General features: G+C 38.8%; 1 protein-coding gene across 1 annotated transcript in view; it reads left to right on the top strand.

Moving 5' to 3' along the window:
• wnk4a (WNK lysine deficient protein kinase 4a) overlaps positions 1 to 14,739 on the top strand; it is a 47,877-nt gene that overhangs the window by 23,387 nt on the left and 9,751 nt on the right. The window contains exons 5-13 of the mRNA XM_028029489.1: positions 600 to 757; positions 4,091 to 4,179; positions 4,863 to 5,082; positions 6,792 to 7,152; positions 8,787 to 8,956; positions 9,598 to 9,671; positions 11,054 to 11,189; positions 12,092 to 12,208; positions 14,244 to 14,417. Of these exons, the coding sequence (XP_027885290.1) occupies positions 600 to 757; positions 4,091 to 4,179; positions 4,863 to 5,082; positions 6,792 to 7,152; positions 8,787 to 8,956; positions 9,598 to 9,671; positions 11,054 to 11,189; positions 12,092 to 12,208; positions 14,244 to 14,417 (1,499 nt within the window). The remainder of the gene's footprint in view (positions 1 to 599; positions 758 to 4,090; positions 4,180 to 4,862; positions 5,083 to 6,791; positions 7,153 to 8,786; positions 8,957 to 9,597; positions 9,672 to 11,053; positions 11,190 to 12,091; positions 12,209 to 14,243; positions 14,418 to 14,739) is intronic.

Below are 14,739 nucleotides of genomic sequence, written 5' to 3'. Positions count from 1 at the left end.
GTTGTTATTTTTAATTAGCAATTAAGATTCCACACTTTTTTTGTTGTGGTGTGCATTTTTTTTGTGTTACACACAATATTTTTACCGTAACGTCACTATAAACAAATGCCTCTTCCCTTAGAAAATAGACTTTTGAGCTTAAACGTTTTCCATTTCTTCTAAAGGTTGGTTCCGTGTTTCCTTTATACCAGATATCTACTATGTATCTTCAATATTATGTGGTCCCACTCAAAATATGTTACTCTGAGTTCACATGAACACCAACAGAGCGACTATTATCATCCAATGCTACTCCAAAGTCAAAAATACTATCACCCCAAATTAAATAACACATGATCACTTTTCTCTACAGCTCTCCATCTGCTGTTTCTGCTACTTTAAGCTATTTCTAATCCTGTGCAGTATTGACAAAAACTTGCTAGCTACAGGTGATAATAACTTCTGATTCTGCGAATGCTTTAGATCTTTTGTTGGTTAGAGCTTAGAGGGCCCATTTAGTCAGTAATAAAATAATAAGAAAGTATCATGTTTGTAAGATGCTGTAAACATATTGATCCAAATACTTTTGAATAAATCTAATGCCCTGTAATCCCTGGCAGGAACTCCGGAGTTCATGGCCCCAGAGATGTATGAGGAAAAGTACGACGAAGCAGTGGACGTCTACGCCTTGGGAATGTGCATCCTGGAGATGGCCACGTCCGAGTACCCGTACTATGAGTGCCAAAATGCTGCACAGATCTACCGCAAAGTCACCAGTGTAAGTAAAGACGGAAAGCCTCCCATCTATTTAGCATAATGGTCCCATGTGCTAGCTTTCTTTCATCTGGAATCTAACCAAGACTTCCTTAGTGATAATGTTTGACATCCTGAATAATTAGATAGCAGGGTCTGAAGAACTTTGTCATGTCTGATAAATGTTAGGAGCTTTGTACAGAACACTACCAGGACATTTCTGTTGCATTCACGTTATGATTAAGGTGCAACCATGCACATGCTTTACCCATTAAAGGTCTGTGTAAAGCTCCAGTTTGACTGGTTTTGCTTGTATCTTTCAAAGAAACTACCTTTACAGTGTAAAACAGGAATGTTTGAATAGAAAACTAAAGTGACAAATGTTTTGTTCCCTCCAAAACATTTGTTTTAAATGTTTTGGAGGGAACAGTTTAAAACAGAAGTGCAACTGTTTAAAGTGGAGTTGCATACATAAATGAATTTAATTTGGTTCAAAAATACATAATTCTTAAGGGAATTAAAGGTTGTGGTATCTTAAAATTTCTTAAGGGTTTTTACTGATGGTGTGAGCACAAAGTGTCTTCTGTAGCTGTTAACTATGTGGAGAAGCCTCTGAAGAGGATGTTAAGTGTTGTCCAGGTCATACTTCAATTTAGGAAGCATCCTTCTTTCTACAATCATCTCCAGTCCCTTGAATAGATCCAACCATATTTATCAGTTTTTTGAGCTTTTTTAGCCACTAATTATGATGCTGCTACTCCATCAGAAGATGGCAGAAAGACTGCTCTCTCTAAATCAGTGTGTAAAATATATACAGAAGGCAGGTTTTTATTCTTCTCCACTACCCGTCCTTCTCAGACTGTGCCACAAAAAACAGCACATTAGTAGCCTCTTAGTTTTTCTTGCTTTTCTTGAGTACTTATTGCTGCAATGATGGTGAGGCTGGGTGAGAGGAGGCGATGGCAGAATTACATGTTTTGGAAATTGTGTCTCACTTTTTACTCTACAAAAAGGCTGTTTCTTTCCCGTGTGTCGCAAATGAAAAGTAAACAAAGTCTGATGGAGGCTGGAAAGTGAGACTGCGACTACTGCCAATGAGCTCAAGCGCGTTTGGCTGCCTCACCAACGGAGCTATGATAATGTTCCCTGGACCGTCAGAGATGTGTAGCAGTTAATTTCTATACCTTTACATTTTTCCCACGATTAACTACAAACTAAAACCTGTGTAGTTCCCACCACTAATGGCTGGCGTCTGCTTGAAGAAGTTAGCTAATTAGACAATCATAAGTAATAAATGACCATAGTCTGAAAATATAAAACAACTGGAAGGAGAAATATACTTGGGTCCTGTCTGCAGACTCATTCAGGTTCATAATTTGCCTAAAGAACCGAAAAGGAGAGTGTGCTTGTTTCTGTTGGTGTATTTGTGTTTCAAAAATATTGCAGAAAACATACTGACTTGACGAAATTACATTTTGAGAATAGACGATGCATGCAATTTTAAGGAGGTTCTGTTTTGAATATTCTGAAATTAGGGAAAAACTGCTTCAAGACCCTTTTGCCAAATCAAAAATGCTTTTTACTTATTCCACTTAATGTGGAATAAGTACAACGCTTTAATATGTGGATGAATCCAGCCGTTACTCATGTTTCACTCATATGTCATAATTTGCTCTTCTCAGGACGTTATCCTAGAAATATGGCTGGATTTACACCAGTTTACATAAGAATGCCAGTAAATTCCAACACTAATGTTTTCTGATGAGGCCAAGCTTGCTATGGAAGCTTTATTTAGCGTCGTCACAGTCAGAGCTCATTGCTTCTTCATCAACAAACCAGGAAAACTGTTTGTGCATGGAGCTCCTTCTCTGAATGGGGGTTTTGTCACATTGCACTAAAGAGTGGCCAAAACCATTTGAAATTGAATTATTTTTAATACATTAGAATTTAATTTGTAATTGAATAGTATAAGGTCCTTCTTAGTGGATTAAGCTGAAAATGGCAAAATGTTTGGGTGGTTGTAGTTGGAAAATTTAAATGTACATTTTATTTAAGTAGAAAAGGACATTAAGGGACTTACGTTAGAAATGTGTGTCTAAATAAATCAAAAATCACAGAATATTTAACTTTATTCAGTAAATCAATTTAGAAAGCTAAACTCCTTTGTAGATTGTAGATTTATTTCTGTTAACTTTGCCTCTGTGAGTATAATGAATACCCAATAATTCAATTTCTTAGAAAATGTGCATTGCATAAGAATAATGAATAAAACAATACTTCCTTCATACTGACATGAGCAAAATGGACTAAAAATTGCACCCTAATTTGTTTTCAGAGATTATTAGAATAAATAAATAAACAAAGCAGCAAACAGAGTTGGGATGACACCAGCGTATTTCTCATGATCTTATCCAAACCTCTCTCACCACAGGAAAGGAGCAGAGTCACAAATTTGATTTAGATCAAGGAAGGGCTGATTTATCCTGAGGGGTCTCATTATGAGGCCAGCTTTAGAAAGAATCCAAAGCTCTCTGAAGCAAGGGACATTTTACAAGTTAAGTACCAGTTAGTAGTTTTTAGGTGTCCCCTGTTTGCATCTTTATTCTTTAAAAACTTTAACTGAATTACGTTGAAAGGTTGCCTTTATCTAAGCTATCCCTATCAGTCCTCTAAAGATAAAAAAAACCCCCAAAAACAAAGTGCACTTACGGGGGAAAGTAAACATCTTCATGTCATCTGCGCTTTGTCAAAGATCTGGTCTTTGTCTCTTTGAAACAGGAAGCTGGGAACATCTCTGATAAATTAAATGTGGTTATAGAACCCATCAGTCACTGCATAACATGGCCGTGTTTAGATGTGATAACGTGACGTAGGACTCTGCCTTTAACTGGTAAATAATTATGTTTGAGTGTTGGATCTAACATCTTCCGGATGCTTGCATACCTTTGTGCCATACGTCTTTCCCTGGTTTTTGCAGGGATTGTGACTCCTCTGTAATCTATCTGTGCTCTCTTAATAGCGTTCAGACAACCAGCTTGGCTTTCCCATTTGTTTTCTTTTGTGCTTCAGGTAAAAAGATATAGCAAAGACTGAATTCTGGGGATTTTTTTTTGTCCCATATTTTTATGATCTGCTGGTGTGATCGCTCACCCACATGTCATTCCAGCAAGTGACAGATGTCACAAAGCAGAGGACTGCAATGACATGCATTGAATTGGGGAAACGGCTTTTACTGGAGATATATGCAAGTGACAGCCTAAATAGTTTTGTTCTTCCTGAAGACAAATAGGCAACGAGTGAATGAGCTGATTTGTAAAAACGCGCTATGTGAAACTCTCGTTACGTTTTGTGTTCACAGGGCATCAAACCTGACAGTTTCTACAAAGTCAAAGTCCCAGAACTCAAGGAGATTATTGAGGGCTGCATTCGCATGATCAAAGATGAAAGGTGAAAACAAAAACATACATTGGCTTTTCATGTTCACACCTGTCAGGCTTTTCCACGGTTTGTCTGGTCACAATAGCCCTGTGTATGCTTTTTAGATATTTATGTGACACACTATCTCACAAAGGCATCTACCTATGAAGTACAAAGAAAAAGACATGTTGCTTTAATTTTTTAAACACATAATCATGTGGCATGCATTTATTTTTAGCCTTCCTGGATTTAGACCTGAACCTACGTCAGGTCTAAATTTTGACTGGGTCATTCTGACCTGTTGATATGCTTTCATCTAAACCATTATATTGTAGCTCTGGCTGCATAGTTTTCAGACGCACGCCAGCATCAAGTCTTTTGCAGCTTTAAACAACTGGTTTGTTTAAAGGTTTGTTTTAATGACTGCCCTGAGGTTAGCTCTGTTCGTCTTCCTGTTAACTGCAGCAGTTGATGTGCCAACTTCCCTATTGGCTCATCAACTATATATATGTAAATATATATATGTATTTATTTTTTTATGTGGCAAAACATAAAAGACTAGAATTTTATGACTAGTTTATCAAGGCAATGTATTTTTAGTAATGATTCAGAATCACCCTTGACCTATAAACATTTTTCCCCTAAACTTAAAATATCTTCAGGATTAAGTTACACAACATGAGTTGAAATAAACACAGTTGCTTGTATTTCAGGTATACCATTCAGGACCTTCTGGACCACCCCTTCTTCCAGGAGAACAACGGCGTTCACGTAGAACTGGCGGAGGAGGACGACATGGTGAAGTCTGGCCTGAAGCTGTGGCTGCGCATCGACGATATTAAGAAGCTTCACGGGAAGTACAAGGACAACAACGCCATCGAGTTCCTCTTCGAGCTCTACAAGGATGTGCCCGAGGAGGTGGCTCAGGAAATGGTAGGCTGGCCCACGGAGATTGGACGTCATTTTTTACAGCTCTGCTGTCCCAGTTTGAAGCAGCCTTTAGCGAGGAATTTTTTCGTAATTGGTTCCACATTAGAGTGGAACCGATCATGTAGATGTAGAAGCAGTATCAGTTAACCTAGAGACGTTTTCTGAGTTCTGGTCTTGATTGATGGAGTTGGTGCCTTTTAATGGGCTTTCAAAAAGGAAGCGATAGAAAGGAGTTCGCTAGGTTTCTGATGTATATAAAGCTAGACGCCTTGATGGATAAAGAGAGCATCTGTTGGTAATTTTTAGACACATTTGTGGTACTGTACATAAATTTTAAACCACTCCTTGTAAGCTTTCAATTGAGCCTTAGTCAATAGTTATCCAGACTTTCTGCATGTCTTGCAAAGCCTACCTTTCAACTTTGGCTGCTTTTTTTATCTGTTCAGTTTTTGTTCCAGAATAGCAGTTTGTGCAAAAAGGACAGTGGGCTAGTGGAGGTGCAGCCTGGATGTTTTATAATTGTAGTCTGCCTGTAGTTTTAGCAATGGCAGCATAGGAAGTGAATGCAACTGTTCAGTTAGTGTTTGCCACACTTCCAAATATTGGATTAACATTAACAGCCGCCTCGTTTGGGTCGGCACTTTTCTCTTTGCGGTGGAGGATGGTTGTTTACACTGCAGGCAATTTCTGGTAAGCTTCTTATAGCCAAACTGGCGCATTACGTACGTCATGGGGAAATGTTAGCGACTGGGTAAAATTTAAAACTTCAACAGAGTCCATGCGTCCAGGAAGCAATCTTTTCTCAACAGTTGAGAGACCAAACCTTCTGTACGAAGCAGAGTGTAGAACAAGGGGCTGGTTTTTACCAGGCTAGTGGTCAAAGATCTACTGATTGCAGGCGTTACCAGATTAAATAACCAGATTAAATAACCAACTAAAGTCAAAAGAATAATGTTCCTTCTTTCCTCCCTTCCCTCTTCCTTTCCTTTCTCTGTAGTTTATTCCTGACATTTTGAACTTATTCCTTAAAAACAAGCCCGTAAAATATCTGGAAAGTTTCAATGTGGAAAGTATGAATTTTGATCTTAAAATTAGTAGGAACCCTTGAAATGTAAAAGAAATAATTTTTTTAGAGTCAAGGTCACACCACAACATTTAATCATCACTGGCTGGAAATGTGAGCAAGCAACTCAGGAAGCGGCTGAGGTCATCCCTTTAATAATACAGCGACTCTTGTGCTCGTTGCGAAATAGGCCCCGATGTTCTCAAAGCAACCTTACCCCTCCACACCCCCCTTAGAGGTCACTTTTAATGAAAAAGCATGCCCACAATTCCTTAATTGTTTGCGCCTTTGTTAAAGATTTCATCAAGATCAAATTTGGTATCAGGAGGGGACATCTCGTCCGGCCGCTCTGCTGTAATCTGACTATGTGTTGAGAGGAAGAGCGAGCTACTCTGCTGGACTGAAGAGAACTCGAGAACCTGAAACGACCTAAAGAAGCAGACCGTGTGTCTTGTCGCAAAACAAATGTTGTTAGCACAAACGTTGTTAGCACAAATGTCAGTGCGTGCCTGATCCGGTCAGCAGACCTGCATAAATGTTGTACATATTGCATCAACACATGCGCATGCACACCATTTTAATGCACCGTAACCAATGTGTTATGTTTTTTTGTTTTTTTTCCCATTTATTTATTTATTTATTTTTGCAGGTTGTTCTCGGCTTTGTGTGCGAGGCAGACTTTAAAATCGTAGCCAAGGCCATACGGGACCGAGTGACTGCCATCAAGAGGCAGAGGGAGAAGCTGAGGCGGCAGGCGGAGGAGCGTAAAAAAAAGGAGGCACAGGAAGTAATAGAGGAAGAACCAGAGCCTCAGCCACCTTCACCTAAGGTCACTGATATTGTTGCAGCAGAGTCCCCCACCCCAGCCCTGTCACCTTTGGCCGCTGTTTCATCCCCCATCACCAGCTCTGCAGACTCTGGTGTCAGCTCCAGCTACCCTACAGAGCCAGAGGAGCCCGAGGCAGATCAGCACTTCCGTGTCCGCAACAACAGCCTGTCTTCTGCTAACTGTGAGCAGCCTGATGTTACAACCCAACATCATGAAACATGTTTTTTTTTTCTGAAAATAGGGACATGAATCGATTATTTAATGCTTACAAATTCCTTTCAGGTGTTAAGTGCCTGAAAGTTAAAGTCTAAAAACGTCCATTAACTTAAAATAAGAGATTTTTTAAAAGCAATTTTATAATAAAACATACAATGACAAAAAAAAGTATTTAAGGGTTTATCAGAAGATTGTTATGCAATTTTATTATTATTACTATTGTTAATAAAGCAACATCTGGAGTGCAAGAAAAAGTATTCACACCACCTGAACCTTTCCATAATTTGTGATGTTACAACTACAAGAATCAGTGCATTTAATTTGACTTTTTATGACAAACATAAAGTAGTTCACAATTGTTAAATGGAAGAAAAATGGTTTTAATTTTTTTTAGAATTAAAGAAAAAAAATACAACATGTTTTTATTTAACACTTTGATGTAAATAAAACCCACTGCTACAACTACCTGAAGAAGTTTCCTAATTATTAGATCCCACAAATAAATAAAGCTGTTCTGTGAAACCCTCCGAAGTTTGTTCCAGAACAAGCAACACAATGGAGACTAAGAAACGCAGGAGATAGGTCAGAGAGAAAGTTGTGGGGAGATTTAACGCAGAGTTAGATTATAAACAATATCCTAATCTTTGAACGTCTCACAGAGCACTGCTCAGTCCATCACTGGAAAATGCAAAGAGAGTGACACACCTGGTGTGGTAGTACACCCTTCAGTTAGACAAGCAGTCCTAAACATACCCAGGGAGAACTACGATGCAATGATTTAGATCACAGCGTATTCATATTTAAGAGTGGCCCGGCCAAAATTCAGAATTAAGCCAGATGGAAAATCTGTGGAAAGGGTTGAAACTTCACTTTCACAGATGTTCTCCATCCAACGTGTCTATGTTTGAGCTACTTTTCAGAGAAGAATCATGAAAAATCTCACTCTCTATATGTGCATCTCTGGTAGAGACATAAATAATACCGACAAGTATGAAGCAGAATATTGTTTTATTTATTAGAAAGAAATTGGATACTGTGTGTCATATTTGTTTCACTTCACAATTATGCAATACTTTATAATGAGTCTATTGAAGCTCTGTTAGTAGCATATACTACCGAAGCATGATCATTTTAAGATTAACTTTCGATACTGTAAATGAAGGTGCTGAGTTAAGTCTTTCAAACATCAAAATGAACTATAGAAATGTTTCCATTATATTAAATCTACAACTGCACAGAACAGAGATCATTCAGATCTCAATGTGTACTAGGCCAAAAGACAAAAGTGTGACACTGTAGATAACTGAATTATTCAACCCCTGTAGGTCTTATCTCATGGTGTGCGCGAGGGCTTTGCTGTAGTTACAAAAGATTCAGTGTCAACAACCTCTAATACATTCACAAACTAAGTTAATCTGATCTGATCTAAACGGACTATGAGTTTGTGTGCATGGTATATTGCTTTGAGGGTCATCAATTGCATGTTTGCATTCACAAATTAGGGTGAATGGTATAGTACAAGTAATTTCTTTTCAGGTCACAGCTGGTTACAGTCTAATTTTTTTTTGTTGTTGTTTTTTTTTTGCTTTGTTGAAACAGCTGACTGTGAAACGGACGGCGACCTGAGTTCCTCTGGCCTTCAGGATCCGCTGGAGGCCGGCGGCTTCAACGGGCCTGCGACCCCTCCGACTCCCTCGACTCCTCTGACCACACACTCCAACACCCCCGCTGTAAACGGCCTCGCCATTCCAGCACTTCGCTTCCCCTCGGTGAGCTGCCTCAGTAAAGAGCTTGTTGTCAAAGTGGAATGCTCAGGGGGGTGGCAGAACACACGTCTTTACAAAACCTCATTTCTTTGGGGATGATTGTCTGCACCTGTTGCAACCAAAGCTGACACACACTTCCATTAACAATATGATGTCTGAAAAAAGTCACTGCTCTTTAGTTATTTTGAAAGGAAAGTAGTGCAAAACGTTCATATTGGACTTTGAGCATCTTTGAACATCAGGTTTCAGGGTTATGACACATTCTTAATTGGATTTTAGGTTTGGGCTTTGGCTGTTGTGTCCCTTAAATGACACGTGGTGAGTTTCTCGTAGTTTTCCTTTATTAGTGGCATTCTTCTTGAAATTCTACCTTAAAAGCTTGTTTTGTGGAAACAAAATTAACAGTTTTTGCGTCAACTGTTTCTCCTGAGCTGTGTTTATATTTGCAGTTCCTCCAGTGCCACCATGTTGTGCTTGGTTTTCTCTCAGCACTGATTATGGTTCATCAATTTACTATTTAGCTCCATATCAATACCAATGTTTAAATAGCTAATTGGGTTGATATAAACAAAAATCTGGAGCAAAGAATTTCCCAAGCTGCCATCTTCATATAAAGCTAAACCAGTTTTCATTTGTTTTTACAGAGTATTGCAGTCTGCAGCAACACAGAACAAGGCAGCTCAGGTCCTCCAAGTGGGTTCAACTCTCCTGTGGACAGGTAAAGTTTATCATCTGTCTTCCTTCTACTGTCTGATCCTTATCATATTGCACAATAGAGCTTTGCTCTATCTTTAATATTTACATTAGAGACCTGAAAAATTAGCTTGGTATTTTAGGAAATGTAACTCCCCCTCCTTGCTCCACATCTGTGGGGCTGAAACAACAGGCCTGGGGCAATCGCGGGCTGCTCTGTGTTTTTGTTGAAGCGAGGCACGGTGGACCCTTGCAGCTTTCTGTTCGACTGTGTCTCAGATGTTGTGCAGAGCTGACTTTCCAAGTTAGAGAGATTGTGCAAAAAAGAAATGGGAAGAGATCATTTCGAGGTGTGGTATCATTTGAAAACATGACACTGCAGTGGTTTATCATTCAGCTTGGGAATTTGCTTTGCTCTTGAATAGTCCACATATCTTTCCCTTTTAAAAGAAAACAAGGCCTCATTCTTGTTTCTGTCAAAGGGAAGACTATGTCAAGAGAAAAAAACAAAAACACCTGCAGAGGATCTTGGTAACTATTATGTAATAAAAACAAGAAAGTCTTCTTGGCCTTTTGAAAGAAATGGGTGTGGCTGAAGTCTTTTACGCAGAAGTGTAATGAGAGTAATAATAACCAGAAACAATCTGACTCTGTCTTCAAATAAATCACCTTACAGTGTAATTTGTAACATCACCACCATGTTCTAGTGAGAATAGTAAACACATTCTGGCTCTTCCTCTGACACAGGTCCTGATTACCTCTGAACAGAACAGGACAAGTGTTTGCAGCATCACCACATAAGTTCACTCTTACTTTGTTTAGCTTATTCTCTGGAGGTGACAACAGGCTTCACTTTAAGCTGAAGTCCACCATGAGGTAGAGAACATTTAAACAGAGGCAGGTGAAGGCTGCCAAGCAATAGGCTGTTAAACGGTTGCAGCTTTCGTCGGGGAGGTGGATGGAGGGGAGTTTGTAACCGCAGTGATCTTAAAAGACCCAGGAGATGCAATTAGCTGAAACTATTTACTGAATGCTCTCCAGCCATCTGAAACCCCAAACCTACTCATAGCATGAATACATGGATGTGTGCTGCTTCCGTCAGACATTCGACAGCTTCCTGTAGACTTTGAAGAAACAGTTCAAACTGCAGTGGTTTGACTATAAAAACATCCAGGGAATAAACAAATGCAACGCATTATGCTTTATGTGATACTTAGGAGTGCTGTTTATAATTAGGGATGCTGAATTTTACACTTCATCTGTCGATGACAGCTGTCGATGACGATTTTTAAAGTTCATTTGTGCTGGCTGCCATTAGATTTGAGGTGACATTTAGGCTTCTGAGGATGTTTGCTTTTCAAACAAAGAGGCAACACCAATTTTTTGTTATCTTTTTATTTTTTGCAGCTACGCTTCGGATGTGACATCGGGCTTGAGCGATGGTTACGAAGGCCTATCTGAGAAGAGCGAGAAAACAGCTGCAAGGCGAACGGCTGCGAAGCTGTTCAGGCGAAGGGCGCGCTCGCGGCTTCGCATCACAGGGGTACCGTAAATTAAATAGACTGTCTTCACCTTCAAACAGGCACTTTTATTTTCCCTCACAAGATTAACTAATAAATCAACCTTGACTGAATTATTTCATTAGGCGTTTCTCTTTTTGAGCTTGTGGCCCGGCTCCACGCTGTTTATTTGACTTTGGATCAGCGTCTTTGCTCTTTGTTTTCCCCTTCTGACGACCACACATTATTGTTCTCTTCAGAACACTGTGTGATCATTTTAACGACCATGTTTTGGCTGAGTCTAGAATCACATGCAACAACACGCACGTACAGTTCGTCAGAGAGTATACATTATAACATGGGGTTGCTATGTGGTCTGGGTTTGGCCTTTTATGTATATATATTTTTTTGGATCTGGATGCAAAAAAACAACACAAGCATATTGTTTATATTTCTTTTTTACTTACTGACAGTAATAACCTACAGATAAATTGACTGTAATTATCAAGGTAAAGTAAGATTTTAAAAAGTTACTTTGCTAAAATTTCTTTTCCTACAGTTTAAAGTCCTTTTTTAATAAGGTGCCAAACAAATAGGTGGATTTACCTGAGTTTTTTGTTGCTGTCTCTCCCCCACCTATTCCTGTGCTCTGCCGGTCAGCTGGCTAAAGGAGGGCACCTAAGCTTTTACTCTCACTTAGTAGAAAGAGATTCCATCTGGAAAAAGTTCAAGTGGCAAAACATATGAACAGATACAGTTTGGAAACTATAGGAAATGTGAAAAATAAAAATTGAGTCGGGGAAAATGAAATAATTATGAAATGGAAAATGTTGACTTACTAATATAACACCAGACTCGTCTTTCTACAGTTAAATATGAATATTTTATTCTGTATTTATCTCTCAGCAACTAACAACATTACTGTTGATTCCCTCTGTCTCTGCAGCTTTCTGATAAAGTGGACCGGGTAGTCGAGTGTCAGCTTCAGACACACAATGACAAGATGGTGACCTTCAAGTTTGATTTGGATGGAGATAACCCAGAAGACATCGCTGCTGTCATGGTGAGTCACAAACCAAAGCAATGATAAGCCTATTCCTAAAGCTGTAAATTACTATTTCATACAGCATCTTTGGTCAACTTATCAGGGATAGTTAATAGTGACAGTAAGTTTTTCTGCTTTGACCCGAAACTCCAGAAGAGATGAGTATTGAAAAGTCTCAACACTGAGAATTTTCAGCTAATTGTATAATCAAAAGGTAATTGATTTTACAATTAGCTTTGTAAAATCAAGCCTAATTTGTTAAACTTTTGTTGGCTGGAGAAAGATAACAAAGCCAGTGTACGTTTATTATTTTTGAATGTGGACAGAATTTAGACTGACAGCAGCTTCTGTGCGCCTCAGGGTACATGACATGAGCATTTTTTAGGTAGATTAAATTAACATCACATTTGGAGACATGTCTGCCAGCCCAGCTGTTTTTTATGTCACAGGAGACAGGCAGTATACATATGTTAAAGGATTAAAAGCCGTCTTAAACCTTTATTAAGAAATGTAGAAATGAATTTTTCAGGACAGCTTTACAGCCACTTTACCTCGTCTGCAAATACACCTGATTCACCCTGTCAAAGTTAACAACTGACTGGCTGACTTTGTGTCAGGTTGTCAGGGCATCATGTAATGTCAGTAAGCAGTTGAACATGGTGCGATAGACTGGTGTTTTACAGCAGCACACTTCATTCACTCAGTTTGCTGCCTCTCTGACTCTAAAATACAGTGGCCTTTTGTTTACTGTGTCTGGGCACAGCAGGAAAACCTGGCATCACAAACAGCCCTGTGGTTCTCGGTACTGAGCTTTAAATGAGCTGAAATGTGCCATGCTGTCAAAAATAAAAAAAATAAAAAAATCACACACTAAAACAGCAGCTTTAAGCAAAGCATAAAATGGTACAACTTAGATTTTACATTAGATGTCTAAGTTATAATAATAAGCCTTAGGCAATTTTTTGTCAGATGCCTGTTTTCAAATGGAAAGGTCCTTTAGTTCATTCATTATTCCATTTTCTTTATTAAACCAGCAAGTCACTTGAGATCGTCATCTTTTTTCTGAGACATTTCTGACCATAAAAGATACATGTTCACAATCTAAAAATATATATATATATGGACATTAACATACATAGATAAAATAAAGTTAGTCAGAGTCAATATAGCCAGGTACAAAGTCCAGCTTAAGAGCAGCAGTTCAGCTCATTACTTACAAGAGATCTTAGACTTTTCATTCTTTCATAATATCTGAAGATTATTTTATGACATAGTGAAACATGGCACATTTATAATAATTTTATTTTGGCAAGATAATAAAATTGTTGATAAACTACACAGTTAGGGCTTTTCTATCAAATAGTTTCCAGTTTTTAGCTGGTTCTGTAATAGAACCGGTTTGTTTCTCCACCACCCAAAAGCCAAGTCGGAAAAGTTGGTGTAAAAAATGTATTGATGTAAAACTGAGACCCCATAATAATCCCGTTCATATGAGTTTGCAGGAGCCTTGCCTCTGGCAATAAAACAAGTTTCCCTCTAATGGCTTTGTTTCTGGTTTAGTTCATTGCCCCTCCATATGTTTCACATTTTTGGACAAGAAAGTAAACCCCCCAAAATATTTCCAGAGGCACCTATCTGCAATTTTGTGACCGAGAAATACAATTCAAACACTTTCCAAATCCAGCTTATTAGAAAGGTGCTATACAAATGGAGACCATTTATGATATACAGTATCTGTTGCAAGTTATCCAAGTACCAATGCATATGCAGTCTTTTGTAGGTCAAAGTCTTCACCTTGTGCTTAGATCATTAAAAGTAAAGTTATTCCTTTTTACATTTTCCAGAGGCGTTCTATGCTCACAGATCATTTTTCTGATGTCAGTGCTTTCCTGCTAGATTGGAGCATACTAATAATAGCTGCCAATTTATTAGCATTTATTTGCACCTTTGCTGTATAACTGTAAAACTGTATATTTAAACCTAGAAGGTGTGAGAATTGGCTAGTAATGAAGTAATAATTTTGAATAATGTGACTTCTCCCATTATCTTCTAGATTCGAAGTGAATTCATCCTGCCGTCTGAGAAGGAGGGCTTTATCCACCGAATGGGGGACATCATCAAACGGGCCGAGGCTCTGATGTCCAAAGACCCGTCGGTTCACAACAGCGGACATCGCCTCGCCCAGCTGGCTTCCAGTGGTGTGGCTAACTCATTGTCTTCTTCACAGGTTAGCAGCTTCTGTGCAGAAACTGGTAAACAAGGTCATACTAACCTGGCCCTTGTAAATTACGTCACATTGTGTCTGTGTTGGGCAGAGCTGTAAATTTAAATAGTAAAAAGTTAAAGGCAGTGCTGGATTTAAACAGTTTTTAAGACGGAAGATTAAGTGTCAGTGAAGCTGTTGATGGTACAGCTTTTATTTGGAACATTGTGTTACTAAAAGTACTAGTGATGTAAAACCATGTGATTTCTGGTTGATAAAAAGAAAAAAAAGCCACACATCCATCTTAAGCTTTTTTGCTCCCACAAGCACCAACTCTTTCCAGCTC

This window comes from Xiphophorus couchianus, chromosome 10, assembly GCF_001444195.1.
Source record: "Xiphophorus couchianus chromosome 10, X_couchianus-1.0, whole genome shotgun sequence".
In the NCBI taxonomy this organism is placed as follows: Eukaryota; Metazoa; Chordata; class Actinopteri; order Cyprinodontiformes; family Poeciliidae; genus Xiphophorus; species Xiphophorus couchianus.
The sequence above is the reverse complement of the archived record's forward strand: the minus strand, read 5'-3'. Positions and strand labels throughout refer to the sequence as shown.